General features: G+C 38.2%; 1 protein-coding gene across 1 annotated transcript in view; it reads right to left on the bottom strand.

Annotated features, from left to right (window-relative positions):
- Nucleotides 1–22,490, bottom strand: part of LOC134803731 (putative fatty acyl-CoA reductase CG5065) — a 34,562-nt gene that overhangs the window by 3,309 nt on the left and 8,763 nt on the right. The window contains exons 2-11 of the mRNA XM_063776547.1: nucleotides 19,899–20,029; nucleotides 18,434–18,524; nucleotides 15,526–15,598; nucleotides 13,157–13,247; nucleotides 12,296–12,441; nucleotides 9,443–9,552; nucleotides 8,875–8,958; nucleotides 8,059–8,167; nucleotides 6,531–6,708; nucleotides 3,917–3,987 (exon numbers count right to left, since the gene is read on the bottom strand). Coding sequence (XP_063632617.1) covers nucleotides 3,917–3,987; nucleotides 6,531–6,708; nucleotides 8,059–8,167; nucleotides 8,875–8,958; nucleotides 9,443–9,552; nucleotides 12,296–12,441; nucleotides 13,157–13,247; nucleotides 15,526–15,598; nucleotides 18,434–18,524; nucleotides 19,899–20,029 — 1,084 coding nt within the window. The remainder of the gene's footprint in view (nucleotides 1–3,916; nucleotides 3,988–6,530; nucleotides 6,709–8,058; nucleotides 8,168–8,874; nucleotides 8,959–9,442; nucleotides 9,553–12,295; nucleotides 12,442–13,156; nucleotides 13,248–15,525; nucleotides 15,599–18,433; nucleotides 18,525–19,898; nucleotides 20,030–22,490) is intronic.

Raw genomic sequence — 22,490 nt, forward strand, 5'->3', positions numbered from 1 at the left:
GGTAGGGAAAACGTTGGGATGAGGTTCGTTCCGTAGCCAACATTAATTTTGTATTGGCCCACCATCGCATTTACCAACATTCGCTGTGGCACAGATGCCCAACAATGGGCCTTTGTGTATTTTGGTACCGTTGGCTAAACAACGATAATATTCGTTGGCCCAATGATGACATATATCGCATTTACCAACATTGGCAGTGGCAGTGATGCCCAACAATGGGCCTTTGTGTATTTTGCTACCGTTCGCTAAACAACAATAACATTCGTTGGCCCAATGGTGACGAATACCGCATTTACCAACATTGGCTGTGGCACGGATGCACAACAATGGGCCTTTGTGTATTTTGGTAACGTTGGCTAGTCAAGGATATCATCCGATGGCCCAATGATGAAAAATATCGCATTTACCAACATTGGCTGTGGCACTGATACCCAACAATGGGCCTTTGTTTATTTTGGTAACGTTGGCTAATCGACGATATCATCCGATGGCCCAATGACGACAAATATCGCATTTACCAACATTGGCTGTAGCATTGATGCCCAACAATGGGCCTTTGTGTATTTTGGTAACGTTGGCTAATCAACGATATCATCCGATGGCCCAATGATGACAAAAATCGCATTTACCAACATTGGCTGTGGCACTGATGCCCAACAATGGGCCTTTGTTTATTTTGGTAACGTTGGCTAATCAACGATATCATCCGATGGCCCAATGACGACAAATATCGCATTTACCAACATTGACTGTGGCACTGATGCCCAACAATGGGCCTTTGTTTATTTTGGTAACGTTGGCTAATCAACGATATCATACGATGGCCCAATGACGACAAATATCGCATTTACCAACATTGGCTGTAGCATTGAGGCCCAACAATGGGCCTTTGTGTATTTTGCTACCGTTCGCTAAACAACGATAACATTCGTTGGCCCAATGGTGACGAATACCGCATTTACCAACATTGGCTGTGGCACGGATGCCCAACAATGGGCCTTTGTGTATTTTGGTAACGTTGGCTAGTCAAAGATATCATCCGATGGCCCAATGATGACAAATATCGTATTTACCAACATTGGCTGTGGCACTGACGCCTAACAATGGGCCTTTGTGTATTTTGGTACCGGTGGCTAAACAACGATAACATTCGTTGGCCCAGTGAGCACAAATATCGCATTTACCAACATTGGCTGTGGTACTGATGCCCAACAATACCAGTTGAGTTTGCTGGTGGCGTCACTAGATGGCGTTACTGTCTCCAAACATCGAAGTTATAGTTATTTTCTCGATTATTCCGGATATAATCATAATATTTTTTAAAAGTAACTTATAAATCTAATAGCTATAACTATAAAATTTATACATAAATTAAAAAAATTGTATTTTACCAACATTTTCTCAATTTAAATCTCAAAAAACATAAATCTCGCTTACGAAGTTTCGAAGTGCGGTTAGTATATATACAAATTAGAGTGTATAGTAAGTGTACTTGCTTCGGCAGTACATATACTAAAATTGGAACGATACAGAGAAGATTAACAACAACTGCTGCCTAGCCTAGGGCCTTCATGTGGATACAACCAATGCCTACTGTAGTGTAATTGTAATATTTATCAGCAAAGGCCCAACGTCGTATTACACAACCACTTACTTAACGTAGGGTAACTGTAGGACTCGTAAACAAAAGCCCATTACATAATTAGACTGTAGGCACACTATAAATTACACAACTATTTACCTACGGTAGTATTGTAAGAATCCTACACAAGGCCCAACGTTAAAGTTACAATGTTGGCCCTTTGTGGGACAAGCTGTGTTGGGCCTTCAACCTGGTGCACGACTACCTACCGACCTACCTGACTTGCCGTTGGGTAATTGTTGAATTTGCAAACAGAAGCACAACGAAAAAATTGCCCTTTTTTATTTTTTTGCAGTTGGCCCTACAGCAAGCCATACGGCCAAATGTAACAATTAACCAACCATCAAACAAATGTGTATAGGCCCAACCACGGCCCAACCAAAACCACCACCGTTGAATAATAGTATGATTTATTTAAATAGGCCCAACGAAAAAATTACTCTAATGGCCCTCTGTTGGGAATCTTCGGGAGGGCCTTTGTCGAGGGCCCTCCAGCAAATCGTACGGCCAAATGTAACAATTAACCAACCATCAAACAAATGTGTATAGGCCCAAACACGGCCCAACCAAAACCACCACCGTTGAATAATTGTATGATTTATTTAAATAGGCCCAACGAAAAAATTACTCTTATGGCCCTCTGTTGGGAATCTTCGGGAGGGCCTTTGTCGAGGGCCCTCCAGCAAATCGTACGGCCAAATATAACGGTTGCCCAACTAATACGTAAACACAGGCCCAACAAAATCCCCACAAGAAAATGCTATTAGGGAGCGCCCAGAGCTTGGGCAGTTTTAAATGTCGCCTCAAACGCTGGCTTGTTGAGCACCCGTTTTATGATTATGACGAGTACCTAAATTTTCATAAAAGGGATGTCAAGTAACTCTTAGTGTTAAATTATTACAAATAATGTAATGTAATGATGTGATGTTAGATTTATTTCAAATTGAGTTTTTGTTTGTTCACGGCATATTGTAAATATGTTCTATATATAACGTGTAAATTGGTTTTATGAATAAATGACTTATGACTTATGACTTAACAATGTACCTACTGGTAACAATGTACCTACTGGTAACAATGTACCTACTGGTAACAATATATCTACTGGTAACAATATATCTACTGGTAACAATGTACCTACTGGTAACAATGTACCTACTGGTAACAATATATCTACTGGTAACAATATATCTACTGGTAACAATATACCTACTGGTAACAATATACCTACTGGTAACAATATACCTACTGGTAACAACATACCTACTGGTAACAATGTATCTACTGGTAACAATATACCTACTGGTAACAACATACCTACTGGTAACAATGTATCTACTAGTAACAATGTACCTACTGGTAACAATATACCTACTGGTAACAATATATCTACTGGTAGCAATGTACCTACTGGTAACAATATATCTACTGGTAACAATATATCTACTGGTAACAATATACCTACTGGTAACAATATACCTACTGGTAACAATATACCTACTGGTAACAATGTATCTACTGGTAACAATATATCTACTGGTAACAATATACCTACTGGTAACAATATATCTACTGGTAACAATATACCTACTGGTAACAATATACCTATCGGTAATGTGGCTGGTGGTGGTGGTGGTATGGTGGTGGTGGTAACCCTAATTTTAAAAGAAGTATCTTTAATCCAAATTTATAATTCAATCCAAGTAAGCCCTAGCTCTTTGGGTGGAAGATCAAATAGCAGTTTCTTTCGTGACTAGTGCTTTATATTGTTGGAATTACTCCAAGCAGATCCCAGGCTAACTTAGTGAGACGTAACTCAAGACACTAAAGGATGACTCACGCTAAACCGGGCCGTGCCCGGGTCGAGGCGTCCGACGGCTAATAGGTGATCACCAGTGATCGTTAATTTTCCAGCAATTTTGGTGCAGCATTATTGGTTAAAAGCATCTGTATGTCCTACTCTAGGTGGAATAGATAATTAGGGTTGATAACTGTAATATTAACCTTAACCAATCCTCTCCCTAGAAAAAAAATAAGAAAATCCTTTATTTTTACTATGCTGCACCAAAATTGCTGCAAAATTTACGATCACTGGTGATCACGAGGTGCTTTCCATACAAGAGCTCCGGCCCGGTCTAGCGTGTCAATCTTATCAGTTCCTACGAGCTGGAGGTCCTGGGTTCAAATCCCAGTAAAAGCTTTATTAGTGTTTATAAAAAAAAATTCTGCTTTGTTGGTTTGCGTAACAAAATTCACTTATATGTAGGTACTTACATTGGCTTCTTTCCGAGTATCCACAGAATGAGATCGATGAAAATAGCCGGTAAAAGGTGCAAAAATAAAACCTGAAAATGATAAAACAAACGTTCAAACAAACGGCCTCCCAGCCTAGTCGGTAGTGACCCTGCCTACGAAGCAGGAGGTCCCGGGTTCGAATCCTGGTAAGGGCATAAAATTTATTTGTGTGTTCATCGCAAATATTTGTTCCTGAGTTATCGATGTTTTCTATGTATATATGTATTGTATTTATATATATCGTCGTCTAGTACCCACAACACAAGCCTTATTGAGCTTACTGTGGGACTAGGTCGATCTGTGTTAAATTGTCCTATACAGGGACAATTAAGATTATTAATTAATTATATCGTTAAGTGTTGCCAGGCGATAATTCAGTAAATATAACAGATATCAGAGAACTTCAAATTGATATCGAAAGTGCGTTACCCAATGAGTAAAATTACATTAATAACTTTTTTAAATAAAAGCAGAAATATCCCAAACTTTAACTTCAAACCCTCCCATACATTTAGTCCGACGACTCATCCCTCAAAGAACGCCGTCGGTGTCGTAAGAGATAAAACTGCTTGAGATTCATTATTTGCGATAGTAAACTGTAATAAAATAATAAAACTACCGTTTATGAAATAATAAATCTAACATTTAACTTATTTTTTAAAGAAGTACATTTTTTGTTTACAGTAGTTGCTCGAAATGACGCCCTTCTTGTGCGATACATTGACGGACTCTCTTAAATGTTTCTAAATGAACTTTTCTTAAAATTTACGTTGTGATTAAAAAATAAATGTTAGATTTATTATTTTATAAACGGTAGTTTTATTATTTTATTACAGTTTATTATCGCAAATAATGAATCTCAAGCACTTTTATCTCTAGGGGTGAGTCGTCGTACTAAATGTATGTGGGTTTGAAGTTAATGTTTGGGATATGTCTACGTTTATTTAAAAAAAGTGATTAATGTAATTTTACTCATTGGGTAACGCACTTTCGATATCAATTTGAAGTTTTCTGATATCTGTTATATTTACGGAATTATCGCCTGGCCACACTTAACGATTACACCCTGTATATATTAAAAAAATCGTTTGATTAAAAATGTAAGAAATTCATTAACAATTTTATACCGCCAATTTATCTATAAAATCCTCATACAGCCATATATAATCAATATAATCATGTTAAGTCGATCCCTCATGGAATATTCAGCTACTTAAACCATCATAACTTATAGCATAGCGTTATATACAGTGTTGGACTTGGTACACACAGCAACACTCCTGACTATACATCAGTGGACCTTATTACAAAAGGCATAATGTACAGTTAACAGTGTGGGCTATAGTACGAGTAACTGGTAACAAATGGAATAGGGTCTAAGCGTTGAGAGGCAACTCTGTCCCAATCCCTTATCTGTTTCCACCAGCTCGCACATTGTAATACTGTTGAGCTCTGTTCTAACACAACAGAGCTCAACAGTATTACAATGTGTATTATATGAGACTACACAAAATTTCGGAAGGTAATCATCGAACGAGCGAGCAAAGCGAAGAGAAGTTATTACATTTAACTTGGAAAACGCGGCTGGCTAGGGGCACGTCTCGGCATTTCGATGTTTTTAAGCTGAACTATCAGAGAATACTTTGATGGACCATAAATTATGGATGGATAGTAAATTTGTTCTAATTTAAATGAAATCGGGTAAACGTGTAGTTGAAGGCATAATGTTTTAGTCGTTCAATTATGAGCAGGCTCGATCAAGGGGTTATTGAGCTAGAAGAGCTTAGAAGGCTAAAAAGTTATTTGTGAGGGGTCGTGCTATTCTGGTCATTGTTAAATTAGACCGACATAACTTACTAACCTTGATGTAATGTATAGTTTTGGAGGTGGTAATAGAACCCCCTACCATCCAAAGACTGTCGTTGAGGGGGACCTGCGCCCCCATTCTCTTGCCGATCTCTACCATCTCCCATATTTATTTATTTTTTAGTAATTTTGTTGATATGGTGATATTTCTAGATTATGCCGAGACTATTATACTTCGGATGTTGATTTTACTACTCATGCAAAGTTGAGATAGAAGGACATATATCTTACTAACCTTGATATAATGTTTAGTTTTGGAGGTGGTAATAGAACCCCCTACCATCCACAAACTGTCGTTGAGAGGTACCTGCGCCCCCATTCTCTTGCCGGGCTCAAGCTCCCCCATTGTAATTTTGTTGAGCTTCCCAGATTATGTTGAGTTGAGACTACAGTTTAGGGTGTTGATTTTACTACTCATGCAAAGTTTAATTGACGACCGGTCTGGTCTAGTGGATAGTGACCCTGTCTGCTAAGCCGATGGTCCTGGGTTCGAATCCCAGTAAGGGCATTTATTTGTGTGATGAACACTAATATTTGTTCCTGAGTCATGGTTGTTTTCTATGTATATAAGTATGTATTTATCTATACAAGTATGTATATCGTCGCCTAGTACCCATAGTACAAGCTTTGCTTAGTTTGGGGCTAGGTTTGATCTGTGTAAGATGTCCCCTAATATTTATTTATTTATTTATTTATTTATTTATAATTACCGACAAAACTTACTAACCTTGATGTAATGTATAGTTTTGGAGGTGGTAATAGACCCCCCTACCATCCATAGACTGTCGTTGAGGGGGACCTGCGCCCCCATTCTCTTGCCAGTATCAACGAGCTCCCCCATTGTAATGTTGTTGAGCTTCCCTGCGCAGGAGTTGTAGATCTCAATGTCGTCTGTCGGCTCTAGGCTGTAAGACAAAACCAAGTAAATATGTACCTAGGTCACACACAGATACTAATTAAATATTCTTCTGTTCCTTAAACATAAGTTTTTTAGCTCAAAGGCACAGAAAAGATATAGTTTGTCAAAGGACTGTTTCATTTTAAACATAGACAGAGAGAATCATACTATCTTTGTCTTACACCAGTACTAGCACCCAAAAGAAAGTTTGTTAGGTATTTACTGACAAATTCGGTTTGCTCAACTATAGATACGCAAATAATATTCACAATTATTGTGAGCATGTTTTTATAATCAACCAGCGACGCACGGGTTAAACAAAACCTTAACAAATTATACACCTAAACCAAGAATCACTCTATTGATAGGTGAAACAGCATGAAAATCCGTTCAGCAGATTTTTAATTTATCGCGAACATACAGACAGGCAGACACGGCGGGGGAGTTTGTTTCATAATATATAGGTAAGGTAAACATAGAAGGTAAGGTAAACATAGGTTAAAAAAAGCGCTGGTGGCCTAGCGGTAAGAGCGTGCGACTTGCAATCCGGAGGTCGCGGGTTCAAACCCCGGCTCGTACCAATGAGTTTTTCGGAACTTATGTACGAAATATCATTTGATATTTACCAGTCGCTTTTCGGTGAAGGAAAACATCGTGAGGAAACCGGACTAATCCCAATAAGGCCTAGTTTCCCCTCTGGGTTGGAAGGTCAGATGGCAGTCGCTTTCGTAAAAACTAGTGCCTACGTCAAATCATGGGACTAGTTGTCAAGCGGACCCCAGGCTCCTATGAGCCGTGGCAAAAATGCCGGGATAACGCGAGGAAGAAGAAGAGAGGAGAGAGGTAAGGTAAACATACCGGTGCTCGACGCGGTCCCAGTACATGTCAACTTGAAACTTAAGTCATTGTCAATAGAGGTGACAGCAAGGTGTCATCTATTGGGCATTAGCATGTCGAGCACTAGTACGTTTACCTTATTTAGTGATGCAATTTTTTTGTCGGATCATTTTTAGAAATTTTTCGAAACGGCGGAGTTAGGTCGACAACTCACAGAGCTACTAGTTAATAGTGACGTCGTAGCACCAGTGACCGACAGGGAACCAGTAACCGACGCAGGGTTGCGTTAAACCCTGCCACAAGATCACGTGATAATTTTTTTATTTGTATGAACGTTACGCACTGGAAAAATATTTTTTGGAAAAAATTTTGGGACACATTTGTTCATCTATGAGGCTTGAATGTACAAACGATTCTGAGTAAAATAAGCCCAAGAAGTCAATATTTTGAAGACATGAATGAAAAGTACATTTTTTTTTTGGAAAACGCTCGTCTATAGTTATCAACTTGTCTGACTAACGGTTTAGTTCCTCTGGCCCAGGCGGCAGCGATGATATTCTTGATGGAGACATCGACAGGAATGTAGTCGGCTATGAGGGATGGATCGGAGTATAGACTCCGCATGATACCTGAAAACAACGGTAATGCTCAAGAGGCTGGCTGGTATAATTTGAGGATAGGGACCGTGCGCGTTGGAGGGTCTGCCATCTTGTGGCCTGAGTCGGAAACATGTGCACATGTCCATTGCCAAAGCAAGTGCCACTATCTCCCGTTCTCGTCGGTACGTTTCGTACGTTAGGTTCTGCCATCTTGTGGGCTACATCCGAAGCATAAACGACACATTTACGTCTCGCGCCAATAATCTGACGGCTCCTATGCTGCCCCCTATAGTTCATGCACGGGGCCTATAATGTTATTTGGAAGTGCGTGGTTACGGAGTTAAAAAGTCACCGTACATTTTATACTTTGGTACAAAATTTGCTCCAAAATTAGAAAGTTAATTTATTTTACAAATTATAATATTGTGAAAATGTATGATTTCATAAACTAAAAATACTACTAAATTCAAAAATTTGTAATTGTCAAACTAATTTAATAGGTACTAAGAATGGTTTCTAAAAGTGGTACCTTCGACAAAAATGACAAGGATTCCGACTGGTTAATTTTAAATGCTGGTTGGTTTAAACATACCTACCAATAGTAGGTAGTATTTACCTATATTAAAAAGTGGTATATTTGTCAGTAGCCACGGATGATAACCCCAAGTAAATCGTTAAATGCTGGTTTATTTTAACATGACCTACTAAGAATGGTCTCTATTACACAGAAGTGGTACCTTTTCCACAGGCGACAAGGATCCCGACTGGTCCATTGAAGTTTTCAACCCATCCCGGCATCGGCTCCGAGACACTTGAAATTACTGGAAATGTAGAGAAAAAGAAGTAAAAAATAAATAAATAAAATACTATAAATAGTTTCAATTGTAGAGTATTACAACGAAAATGTATTGTCTCTTCTTAATGCAAAACCACAAAAAGGCGAAATTTGGCTTGGCTTACAGATAACTTTATTGATATACATACGGGTACAGTCAAAGAATTTTATTTCACACACAGTCACAGTGACAATCAGTATGAAAGTCGCTTAGGGACCTCACACTATTGTCACTGTGACAATGGTACTGGAATTAAATTCCATGGTCGCACCTTTGAAATAAAAATACAGAAAGTAACTGCTCGATTTTTTTAATACTGCAATTTATCTCTCGAAACCTGCCAGTTTTATAAGTATGTTGTTCATGCAACGGCACGGCATGAACTATATAAAAGAAATGGTAATGGGGTTTTTTGTCTCTTTCCTTTTAAGTTAATAAGAAAGAGGTAAGCAATCTATGATTGAATTACCAATGGAAGGCCTGATGATGACGGCGGGGAGCTGCCCCTTTTGCTCGTACACAACATGCTCGGCCAATTGCTTCGTAAACACGTAAGTGTTTGGCAGCACGCCGAGGTACCTGGAGAAAAAAACATACAGATATATAGTTTGGCCCAGGACTGTCTCATTTCAAAAATAGACAGAGAAAATCATACTGTCTTTGTCTTACGCTAGTACTAGCACCCAAAAGAAAAGGAGAATATTCTTTCTGGTTCTTACTGACTGACAAATTACATGTGTTTGCCAGACTATAGTATAGAGTCAGACCAAGATATCACTGCACCTACTTGGGAAGCGATAGAGGGTGAGAACCACCGAAAACGTCGAGTTTCTATGAAAATATTACGTTTATCGTGACTCTTGCCCACTTTAGTAGTAGTTAGTTACTCTTTATTGTACAATATATGATGATGTGTATTAGTAAACTTGCATACTTTGAAAGTATCCGTCAATATGCGGGTACCACATTCAGGAGGATATGGTCTCCATTATACTTACTTAGTTGTAACAATCCTCAATGTATATTCATCGATATTCTAGCACACTTGTGGGTATCCCGCCAATAAACATAAACATACCACATCCTAAAATTGTTATTTTTTGTACTAACTGAAGGTTCAAAATCCTCTCCGTATTTTCGTCGTTATACTCTCACACACTAGTCATTATGAAGGTAGGTATATCTTCTGAACGTGGTCTCATACGACGATACTTACTGTATTTTTCGGTGAAGGAAAACATCGTGAGAAAACCGGACTAATCCCAATAAGGCATAGTTTACCCTCTGGGTTGGAAGGTCAGTGTCTACGCCAATTCTGGGGATTAGTTGTCAAGCGGACCCCAGGCTCCCATGAGCCGTGGCAAAATGCCCTGTATATAAAGGGAAAGGAGACAAGAGTGATGTAAACAACTATAGACCCATAACCATCGTGCCTACCATCTCAAAGCTGGTGGAGTCCATTCTATCATCTTCCCTAATGGCCCACTTGGAATCAAATAAGCTACTTACTGACCATCAGTACGCATACAGGCAAAAAAGATCCACCACCATGGCGGCACATAAGATGGTAGACTGTATTACGACTGGTCTAGATGATAGGTACAAAATGGCGGGCATACTGTGCGATCTTTCGAAAGCATTCGATGTAATAAATCATAAATTGCTTCTAAATAAGTTAAGTATGTACGGCATTACTGATTCCGCTCTAAGTTTGTTTGCATCATTCTTGTCTAGCCGTAAGCAGGTGGTCAAAATGTCCATAGGTGGCAAAACAGTGTCTTCAGTCACTGGTTTTGTCAATTTGGGCATCCCTCAAGGGTCGGCAACTGGCAACACATTATTTTTATTATTTATTAATGACCTCCCGTCGGCAATTACGAGTGGCAATTCTATTCTATTTGCCGATGATACAACAGTCATCGTCAACGCAAAAACGCACACGCAGCTTGCTGAACAAATTCACGAAGCAAGTGACCAACTGCAAACGTGGTTTTCCTCTAACGGCCTGCTCTTAAATATGGCCAAATCACATGTTATGATTTTTTCAGGACGTAACGCTGAAGTGCCACCGTGTATTGCTGACGGGCCTATGCCTATATGTAATGAGACCAAATTTCTAGGTTTTACACTTGACTCAAATCTGCATTGGAAGTTCCATGTTGACGGGCTATGTAATAGGTTGAGTAGTGCTATTTTTGCTATAAAAAAACTACAACCATTGATATCTAGGAAGTCACTGAAGGCCGTATATTTCTCGCATTTTCACTCCTTGATGTCATATGGTACGGTTATTTGGGGCAATTCCACGGATGCAAATCGCGTACTAATACTCCAAAAACGTGCGATACGGTTACTGGCAGGAGTTAAACCCAGGCACCCTTGTAAGGAACTATTTAAGCAAAATCGAATAATGTCGCACTACTCACTATACATATTCGAAGTATTGATGTTCGTTAGAAAAAACTTGCCACTGTTTAAACGTGTTGAGGTCACGGGCAAAATAATCAGATCCACGGGGAGACTCAGAACAGTGCCGCGACGCATGGCACTTTCATGCAAAAACTCGCGAGTAATCGGCCCGACATACTACGAGCGTCTACCCGCTGAATTACGAACGGAAACATCTGACGAAACATTTGAACGTCAACTGAGAGTCCTTTTATTGGATAATCCACTTTATTCTGTAAATGAGTATATGACCCTGACATTTTAAATTGAAAATTGAATCGTATAAATTTGACATGTTCTCAGTTATTGATTTATGTATATTGTAATATGTACCTAGTATTTTATTTAGAACATGACGATCATTAAGAGATACTCGTACTAAGTTATTACCGTATTTTGTTTTGACATGAATGGATAAATTGTTGACATAAGATTAATTATTGCAAGACATTTTTTAATTTGTATGTATTAAATAATATTATGTAAATATGAATGACGATCATAATATAAATTCGTGTAGATTAGTCTAGCATAATTTATAATGTAATTTAATATTATGAGAATAAATATCTAAATCTAAATCTAAATCAACGCGAGGAAGATGATGATGATGACTTGTACTTACTTAGGCGTCACGATCCTCAATGTATGCTCATCGATATCCTCGCACACTTTGAGGGTATCCCGCCAATAAACATAAAGATACCACATCCTAAAATTATTATTTTTTGTACTAACTGAAGATTCAACATCCTCTGCGTATTTTCGTCGTTATACTGTCAGTACTGTCACACATTCATCATTCATCATAGTCATTATGAAGGTAGGTATCTCCTGAAAGTGGTCTCTAGTTTACAAAGATACTCGTACTTACTTAGGCGTCACGATCCTCAATGTATGCTCATCGATATTCTCGCACACTTTGAGGGTATCCCGCCAGTCAGCGTGAGGGGGATACATCACCTCCTCAATGGGGTCTCTGTTGGTGTTAGAGTAGGACGTAGAGACGTGGACTAAAGCCTGGAAATTATTAAAAATATTTATTAGAAACTGTAGGGTAGGTAGGAGTGATTCTTGAGGAAGGTTTAAATCAGGGATGTTGCGGATGCAGATTTTTTGACATCCGCGGACGCGGATGCAGATGCGGATATTTAAAGGCTAACATCCGCGGATGCGGATGTCAAGATTAGGTACTTGAAAAACATCAAAATATTAAATTTTTAGTAATTTTTATTTCAAAAAAACGAAACGGTTAGTATTTGAGCAAGAATATAGGTGCGTTATATTTAATAATCAGTAACTTGGCCGACTTTTCTGGATTTAGACGATTTCGTTATAGGTAATGACGAAATTACCTAGCACTTACGCCGCCGCTAAGACGTTCCTGCCGGCCTAGCCAAGGTTACAATCGCTATCGCTTCGACAACGAAAAGCTTTATGTCTCTCTGTCACTCTTCCATATTAGTGCGACAGTGACAGTTGCGTTTCGATCGCTACGGAGCGTTAGCGATTGGCATCTTGGCTACGCGGCCTGTACCGACTTGTTCGACATCCGCATCCGCATAAGCTCCGCATCAATTTTATGCGGATGTGGATGCAGATGCGGATGTTGAAAGTATGCGGAAGTTCCGCGGATGCGGAACCGCAACATCCCTGGTTTAAATGTATAAATTGTTAGGGTTTTGTGTAACCCGTGCGAAGCCGGGGCGGGTCGCTAGTAATTTTTATAACTAACCTTTAGGTCGGTGATTTCTCTCGCCAAATCAACGATTTGTTTCGTCCCTTTCAAGTTCAATTTGCATGCAAATGTTAGAGGGTCGTCGAATCTGGAAAAAAACATTTGAGTCATAAATAGTCATCATCTTTCTTGCGTTGTTCCGGCATTCTTGCCACGGCTGATGGGAGCCTGGGGTCCGATTGGGAACTAAATCCAAGAATTGGCGTAGGCACTAGTTTACGAAAGCGACTGCCACCTGACCTTCCAACCCCGAGGGTAAACTAGGTAGGCCACCTGGGATTACTCCGGTTTCCTTACGATGTTTTCCTTCACCGAAAAGCGACTGATAAATATCAAATGATATTCACATCGCCAATAGTCATTGACATGTTGTAACGCGACGATATCGAACTTCGATACAATAGGCTACATGACAAATTTTCTTTTATGGTATCAATCGATCTGGGGGCCGATTTTTGAATTTCAATCGCTCGATTTCGGCACTCGAAAATCGGTGGAAAACGGCGAAATGCTAATTTTTGAAATACGAGCGATAGAAATTGGGAATTTAGTGGTATTGACCACTCGATTTCAATTCTATTAGTAGAATTTAAACGCCTAGTAGTGGAGATATCATTTAACGAAATACACGAAATCGAGTGGTCGTATTTCAAAAATCGGCCCCCAGGTTTGTTTTTAGGATGAAATGTATATATGGGACCCATTGCATTAAACTCATTAAAGCAATACAAAAGACAGAAATGATAGTCAAAGTCCGACAGTCGTACTTCACTTGCGAAACGCTTCTAACAAAACGATAAGTGAACGTGACGTCAAGGTCACTGAGAGTCCATCTTGAAGTATGGACAAAACAAGAAAATTGCGTTTTTGTCGGTGAAATATTGCGGTTATGTATATAATTGCAATAAAATCTTTTTTAGATAAAATGTAAGGAATCGAATGGTATCCTTACTTATTTCCTTTTTGGAAGTTGGAAACAAGCTTGAATTTTGAAACTTTCAGGTGCTGTATTTTTGTAATAAATTTATTTATGCCATAAAAAAACTGAAGCGAATGACTTCAGACAAAACTGCGCTACTCGTTTATCATAGCTATGTTGCTTCTGCACTTCGTTATGGAATAGTATTATGGGGTAATGGCACAAATGTAAAACAAGCTTTCATAGCACAAAAAAAATGTGTTAGGGCTATAGCGGGGTCAAGTGGTCAGAGTCATGTAGGCCGTTGTTTAAACAGTATGGAATCCTGACAGTTCCCAGCTTATACATCTTAGAGATATGTAAATTCGTTAAATGCAATTTAGAATTATTTGATCAGAAATATAACATTGGAAAGCGCACAGTCACACATAAAGCTTTAGTAGTCCCAAAATGTAAATTAGAAGTGAGTAAGAAAAATTGCTACTACATGGCTGTTCGTATTTATAATGCACTTCCTATGTCATGGACAGAGTTGCCAAACAACAAATTTTTCTCCAAGTTAAGATCCTTTCTCCTAACTAAATGTTTTTACAATATCAATGATTTTTTTCTCAAGATAGAACAATTCTAACGCTTGACATGTGAATGATACCTATCTTATGAATATTGACCTTAATAACAATGTAAATTATAATAATATTTAATTGACATAGTAATTAATAATATAGCTAGTAGGTAATAAACAATAATGTTGCTTTATAATATTATGATTGTAGGGTTGAATAGTTTTTTTTTTTTTTTTTTTTTTTATTATATGTATTTTGTACCTTAGACATTTTTTAGTTTAATCTTAAGGTTATTTGAACTGTACTATATGTATTTTAGGAATAAGGACATTGTATACCGTAAACCGGTTGATTGTGACACTCTCTAATCAAATAATATTGTAACATCTGTATACTGACATTGCACAATCTGACAATAAATGATTACTTACTTACTTACTGTATTATTTCCATATTTTATTTTAATATCCACATTATTGTGTTAAATGGCATATTTGCTATCTATTTTACTAGATTTTGTTATAAAATTCAACATTAGTCATCATTCCCTATTACCCAACCACTAACCTACTTCTCTAATAAGAAAGCCGATGTGTTATGTGTAATGACCAGTGCACATGTGTTTCATACTACATTTTTCAACACACTTGCGGAGAAAAAAAATCATAAAATTTATTCTTAAGTTACGAGCACGTGTGTTGAAAAACATTTTACAACAATCCACAAGTGGTAGAGTCTGTGCGGAAAGAGAAGAGTCGTGAAATGTATGGGATCCAATACATTCTACGACTCTTCTCTTTCCGCACAGACTCTAGCAAAAAGCACCGTGCACCGGTAATCGGGTCAAAATGTTTTCTTTTATTGTAATCTTCTAATCTTACCTAACACTGGCCGCCACGTGGAATATGATGTTGACTCGGTTGACAAGGAGTGTGCGGTCTTCCTCGGACAGTCCTGAAAACACACAAATAAGAATAAGAATAATTTTTTGATAAGATTTGGGAACACAGTACAGGAGGTAATACATGCACAGGAGGTGTCTGGTAAGCCCCAAACTAGGCTAAGCCTGTATCTTGAGGCTTACCAAAATACAAATAATTATATCTGTATTAAAAACACAAGGACTGTGTTGTTAAAAAACACTTTATTTATTAATTAAGGACTAGGTTAGCGTTCAAAGGGAAAGAAACTTTCATCAGAAAATTCTCATGAAAGTTTCCAGAAATTTAGGAAATTTTGAGAATGCTTTGCAACCTGCACATTGGACCGTACCTGCAAGGCTTTCGAACTATTTCACCTCACACAAAGTTATATTTATATTATTTAATACTTATTTATTTATTTATATATTAGATCAGGCTCCAATTTCACCACGGTGACAGGTGCGACAATTGTAAAACATCACTGTTGCTGACGTCACAGGCATCCATGGGCTACGGTTACCGCTTACCATCGGGCGGGCCGTATTCCTGTTTGCCACCATCATTGTTTTATTAAAAAAAAACTTTATTATATCGGAAAAAAACAGATATTTCTCTTGCTAAGTTTATGACAATTGTCACAAGAAACACTACAATTGTCACGAAATTCCGACATATAACTCATTACCTGTCAAGAATTACCTACAATTCTTCTAAATCTTGACAATTGTCAGAAACTACGCAAAAGAAATATCTGTTTTTTTCCGATATAATAAAGTTTTTTTAAATAATACAATGATGTCGGCAAACAGGAATACGGCCCGCCCGATGGTAAGTGGTAACCGTAGCCCATGGATGCCTGTGACGTCAGCAACAGTGATTTTACAATTGTCGCACCTGTCACCGTGGTGAAATTGGGGCCAGGTCATCAGATATTTTCCTCGCAATGAGTATAAATTGGATTTTGCGGGGCCTCTCGAAAAATATATACATAAGTATAGTATTTTTTCGACGACCGGTCTGGCCTAGTGGGTAGTGACCCTGCCTGTGAAGCCGATGGTCCTTGGTTCGAATCCCCGTAAGGGCATTTATTTGTGTGATGACACAGATATTTGTTACTGAGTCATGGTTGTTTTCTATATATTTAAGTATTTATATATACAGTCGACGAAGCGCTGGTGGCCTAGCAGTAAGAACGTGCGACTTGCAATCCGGAGGTCGCGGGTTCAAACCCCGGCTCGTACCAATGAGTTTTTCGGAACTTATGTACGAAATATCATTTGATATTTACCAGTCGCTTTTCGGTGAAGGAAAACATCGTGAGGAAACCGGACTAATCCCAATAAGGCCTAGTTTCCCCTCTGGGTTGGAAGGTCAGATGGCAGTCGCTTTCGTAAAAACTAGTGCCTACGTCAAATCATGGGATTAGTTGTCAAGCGGACCCCAGGCTCCCAGGATCCGTGGCAAAATGCCGGGATAACGCGAGGAAGAAGAAGAAGAAGATATACAGTCGACTCTCGTTAATTCGAAACTCAAGGGACTTTTAAAATATTACGAATTATCGAGAGTTTGAAATATCAAATAGTTCGAAATTTTTGAGAGAAAAAATATGAAAGTTCGAATTATTGTGTAATACTCAATTATGATTTATTAAATGCTAACTTTTTAACAATATCCAAATACATAATGTGAATTAATTATTAGTCTTTGGGAAGAAGGCGGTAATATTAGTTTGCTTCAAAGCACATTGCTGAGACTGATCAATAACTTTTTTTTATCAGAAATACCTAGTGCCGGAAATTATTTTTTCACCTCAGCAGCTCTAACAAGGGTACTTTGCTTCTTAAAAACAGTGAGCAAAATGCGATTTTGCTCACTGAGTCATTTTGTCTCACTCAGTGAGCAAAATCGCATTTTGCTCACTGAGTGTATCTCACTCAGTGAGCAAAATGCGATTTTGCTCACTGAGAGAGACAAAATGACATTCAAGTGACCTTTATAGTCAAATGTCATTTCAACATGCGGGGTCTAATACAAGTTCGATATACTTGGGTTCTATTACCTCTGTCCCTCTAGGTATGTTCTCACTGCTTAGGGTGAAAAATTTTGTGTACTACACGAGATCAAAGTTATTTACATCTCGTGCGCTTTTGAATCCCTTACTACGCTCAAGATTCTAAATTAGATTCACTCGCTACGCTCGTGAATCTATTATAGAATCTTTCGCTTGCACGGGACTCAAAATAAGCACTCGAAGAAATATCAAACTTTGATCTCTTGTTGTACAAATAACTATACAATAACAAATGCACGTGCAACGCTGCACTTGAACTTGTCTCAAAATGTAGGGTACTTACACTTACCTCTGCAATCTGATAACTTTGAATTGTCGAGTGTTTGACGCCTCTGAGTATTAACGCGTCGTTTTGTAACGTAGCGATGATTTTTTTGTTCGAATTACCAAGTGCTTAAAAATGTATTGAATTATTTCGAAATATAAAGAGATTTTGTAGGGAGCTCGTGATAACTTCGAATTATAGAGAGGTTCGAATTATCGCGGGTTTGAATTAACGAGAGTCGACTGTATATCGTTGTCTGAGTACCCACAACCCAAACCTTCTTGAGCTTACTGTGGGACTTCGTCAATCTGTGTAAGAATGTCCTATATTTTTTTTACTTTCGACATAGACACGGAAAGTGCTCGTTCCCACACTAGTGCGGGAAAGTAGCACCATTTGTACTGTAAAATGTATAGACATATCTCGCTCCTTGAAACCCTAGCAACGCTTTCGCTAGATTTTCTCTAGTATAAGAGTATATGATACGCGCCCACAATTCCCAACATATAAATATATAATGCGGGTCTCACCTAATCCGTTTTCCAGGATGTCTCCGGCTATCACGTGGACCTTAGACTCGAATACGCCCGGTCTTTCTCTCTTCAAGCGGTCGTAGAGGTACTGAAAACAAAAGAAATGCGTATACTTCGTGCTACGAAGCAGGAAGCCTCGGGTTCGAATCCTGGTAAGGGCATTTATTTGTGTGTTTGTCACAATATTTATTTATTTCACAATTAATTTTTTTTAGTGTTCCGTACCTCAAAAGGAAAAAACGGAACCCTTATAGGATCACTCGTGCGTCTGTCTGTCTGTCCGTCTGTCACAGCCTATTTCCTCGGAAACTACTGGACCAATTAAGTTGAAATTTGGTACACATATGTAAAGTGACCCAAAGATGGACATGTTTTTTTATAATTTTAAAATACATAGGTTCGAAGTTATTTAAGAAAATAGCCAAAAAATTACCCCCCCCCCCCCCCCCCTTTATCTCCGAAACTACTGGGTCTAAAATTTTGAAAAAAAAAACACAAAATAGTTCTTTACCTATCGATGACAGGAAAACCTATTAGAAATGTGCAGTCAAGCGTGAGTCGGACTTATGTACGAAACCCTAGAAACGCGAGTCCGACTCGCACTTGGCCGGTTTTTATCAATTTTTATATAATTTGATTTTATTTTGTAAATGTAGGAAGTATGGGGTTTTAAGACCTGAATAAATTATTTTTATTTTATTTATTTACATGAACACTATTTAATATGCGTATCCTCATAAGGGCGTCCGCTAGCTGGCGCGGGTGCCATGCCATTACTACACCTTATGGGCCAACCCACACTAGCGTCTCTCGAGCGTCAGCGTCTAGTCAACTCTATGGCTGCTGCTCGACGCAGCGTTAGCACAACTGCACAGCGACGCCATTTTCCATAGCGCTGACTAGTCGCCGACGCTCGAAAGACGCTAACAGTGTGGGGTCACTACACCACACCTTATAAAACAAAGTCACCCGCCGCGTCTGTCTAAAAAAAAAACTAGTGCCTACGCCAATTCTCGGGATTAGTTGCCAAGCGGACCCCAGGCTCCCATGAGCCGTGGCAAAATGCCGAGATAACTCGAGGAAGATGATGACCCGCCGCGTCTGTCTGTTTGTATATATGTATGTTCGCAATAAACTCAAAAACTACTGAACGGATGTTCATGCGGTTTTCACCTATCAATAGAGTGATTCTTGAGGAAGGTTTAAGTGTATAAATTGTTAAGGTTTTGTGCCCGTGAGGAGCCGGGGCGGGTCACTAGTTGTAGTCCGTTGCACAAAACTTATATTTGTGGAGTAACGAGCAGCCAACCGATCCTCTGATGCCTTTCTTGGACCTCATGAGTAAGTAAATACGGTCCAGGGCCGTGCAAGAGCATAACAGCTTCTCTCTCGACACTTTGTATAGTTGTAGATTCCGATGGACAGACAGACCGACAGACAGACAGACAACACAAATACTTACATTAGTGGCGTACAGCTCCGCTAGCCGATCCTCCGACTTGACGCCTTTTTTGGACCTCATGAGCAAGTAAATGCGGTCCAGATCCGTGCAAGAGTATAGCAGCTTCTCTATCAACACTTTGCCCATGAAACCTGAAAGAGTAGAGTATTTTACTAAGTACTTATGGAAATTTACGTATTTTTCTTATAAATATCTGTACTAAAAATTAAATATCTTATAAATAACTTCATTAAATACGCGGTGATTAAATCACTGCGTTCGAGCGCCAAACTACCGCGGCAGAAATGAGTGCATTTCATCCCTTGGTTAACAATCTACTCCGAGTATTAAGGTCTCATGAACCACTTTGTACAATTTGTAGGTATTTTGTTGTTATGATTACTAACCAAATTATAGACCCAGAAATTCTGAAATAAATGGTTTTTTATACAAGTCTACTGCTACTAGAAGTGCAATAGTGTTTAAAATACTTATTTGTGTTTGCTATGAATTATCACTCAGGCGCGTGAATGTCATAGGATACGTGTATTATTTTTGTAGTCCTTACATATGTCGTATGTCGACAGCCGATCGTAAGATCAGGCAGATCGTAATGTTCCTGTATTATGTTTTGACGATAGTCACAACCAATAGACAGGTAGGATAGATTGGTTAGGTTGCTTCAGATGCCCGAAGGGCAAACTGTCCAGAAATAGGCCCCGTCGACTCAAGGAACGAGACGAAGATTTTCACATTCCACGATTTGCCTAGGAATTTCATGATCTGCCTGATCTTACCATCGGCCGCCGACACATAGGTACCTACACGCCCCTGACCTACTAACAAAACACCTAACATGCACGTATTAAAGTACTTTAGGTACTGATGTAAAATATTTTAGAGCCAGTTATAATTTGTGCTTGTATTATGATTTGTGTTTTTATATTTTATAATTTTATTTTAATGTATTTCATTTAAAGTGAAGTCAATTAATTTATAATTGTTATTTAATGGTGGTTGGTTGTTTAATGTTATATAATTTTTAGTAATGCACAACTCTTAATACCAAAAACTCGTGTACCACTGTATTCTTTCTGTGCAATAAAACAATTTTTTTGTATCTTTTTTTTGTTGAATTATAATTTTTAATGTATTTTAATTGAATATAATTGATTTATATTTTTTAATGTAATTTTATTTTAATTTATTCATTTTACAATATATGTACTCAATTAACTTATATTTTAAGCGCAGTGTAAACTAACAGAATATGACATGACAGACCTGAAATATAGACTTTAAATTTCAGTTATTACACCCGTAGGCCAGATGGCGCTGGCAGCCGCCGCAAGTGGTTGCGTTCAGTTCTACGAGGCCGTGCCGTACAGCTGCGTTCGTGGCCCACCAAAATGGACTCGCCGGAAGACCAGCGCCGACTCTCGGGTCAGCATTATGCTGAGGCGAGCCCATTTCGTGGTAAACAATTTGTAATTATGTTTGTATTAAGCATTTAATTTTACTTTTGTATGTACACTAAGTTTATCACGAAAAATAAATGATTTATGATTTATGGACTTTGTTGTATGTAACCATGTTTGTGTGTTGTCATTATTCAAGTAGGTAAGTATTGATTGTTTAGCGTATTATGGTATTATGAATATTATGATATAAAAACTTGAAATAAAAACAAATTAAAATATTTTCTGAAAATAATTTAATTGGTTCTAATACTTTTAATGTTTAGTATTCAATGAAATAATAATTATAAGTAAATTATTTTATAAATAAAGGGTGAAAATTCGACCACCAGCCATTCTCTGCGTAGTAACTTTATTTTATAGGTTATACCTACTGAACAACTTATATTATATTTAAAAAAAAAATTGGTTGTTTCATAAAAAAATGTGGCATTACATCAGCCAGAGTGTATGTATGAAACAGCCAAATTTTTATTACACGATTTCGGAATTGGTCCCATAATAAAAGTTGTTCAGTATAATCTATAAAGTCAATACGCAGAGCTGGTGGTTAAAATTTCACCCTGTATTGTTAGAACAATCCTATATGCATAATTAAATGTAGAATAAATGTCGTAATAAATGTCATTGTAATTGTTTCTATTTGCGATGCAATAATGAGTGCAACAGACAAAACATATTTTTAGCCAAGCCGCAGTTAAAATGCATCTACGAATGCACCGCTGCACTATTCTTAAGTTGCATAATAAGATAATAACCATAAGGTCTCGATTCACGTCATATCGTGGGAAAATTGCATCACTGCATTATTAGAGGGAGCGAGACAATAGAGCGATTACAGCGAGACAGGCTGGGAAATACGCCAATTAAAAAAAGATCGATGTCTGTTCGTAAGTATGTACTTAGTTTACTTACCTTTACGTATTGATTAAATTATTAAAGCGGTAAAGATGTAGTGCATAATTGTTTTCCATCGTATTTTCTCGGAAACGTTCGTATTTGTCACGCTACTTCAGTCAACCTCAGTACTTTTTGTACCGAGACTTGACTGAAATAGCGAGACTACGAACGTGTTTCGGAGAAAATACGATGGAAAATAATTAATGCACTACATCTATATCTAGGTTTATCTTTT

This window comes from Cydia splendana, chromosome 27 (assembly GCF_910591565.1).
Source record: "Cydia splendana chromosome 27, ilCydSple1.2, whole genome shotgun sequence".
Taxonomy (NCBI): domain Eukaryota; kingdom Metazoa; phylum Arthropoda; class Insecta; order Lepidoptera; family Tortricidae; genus Cydia; species Cydia splendana.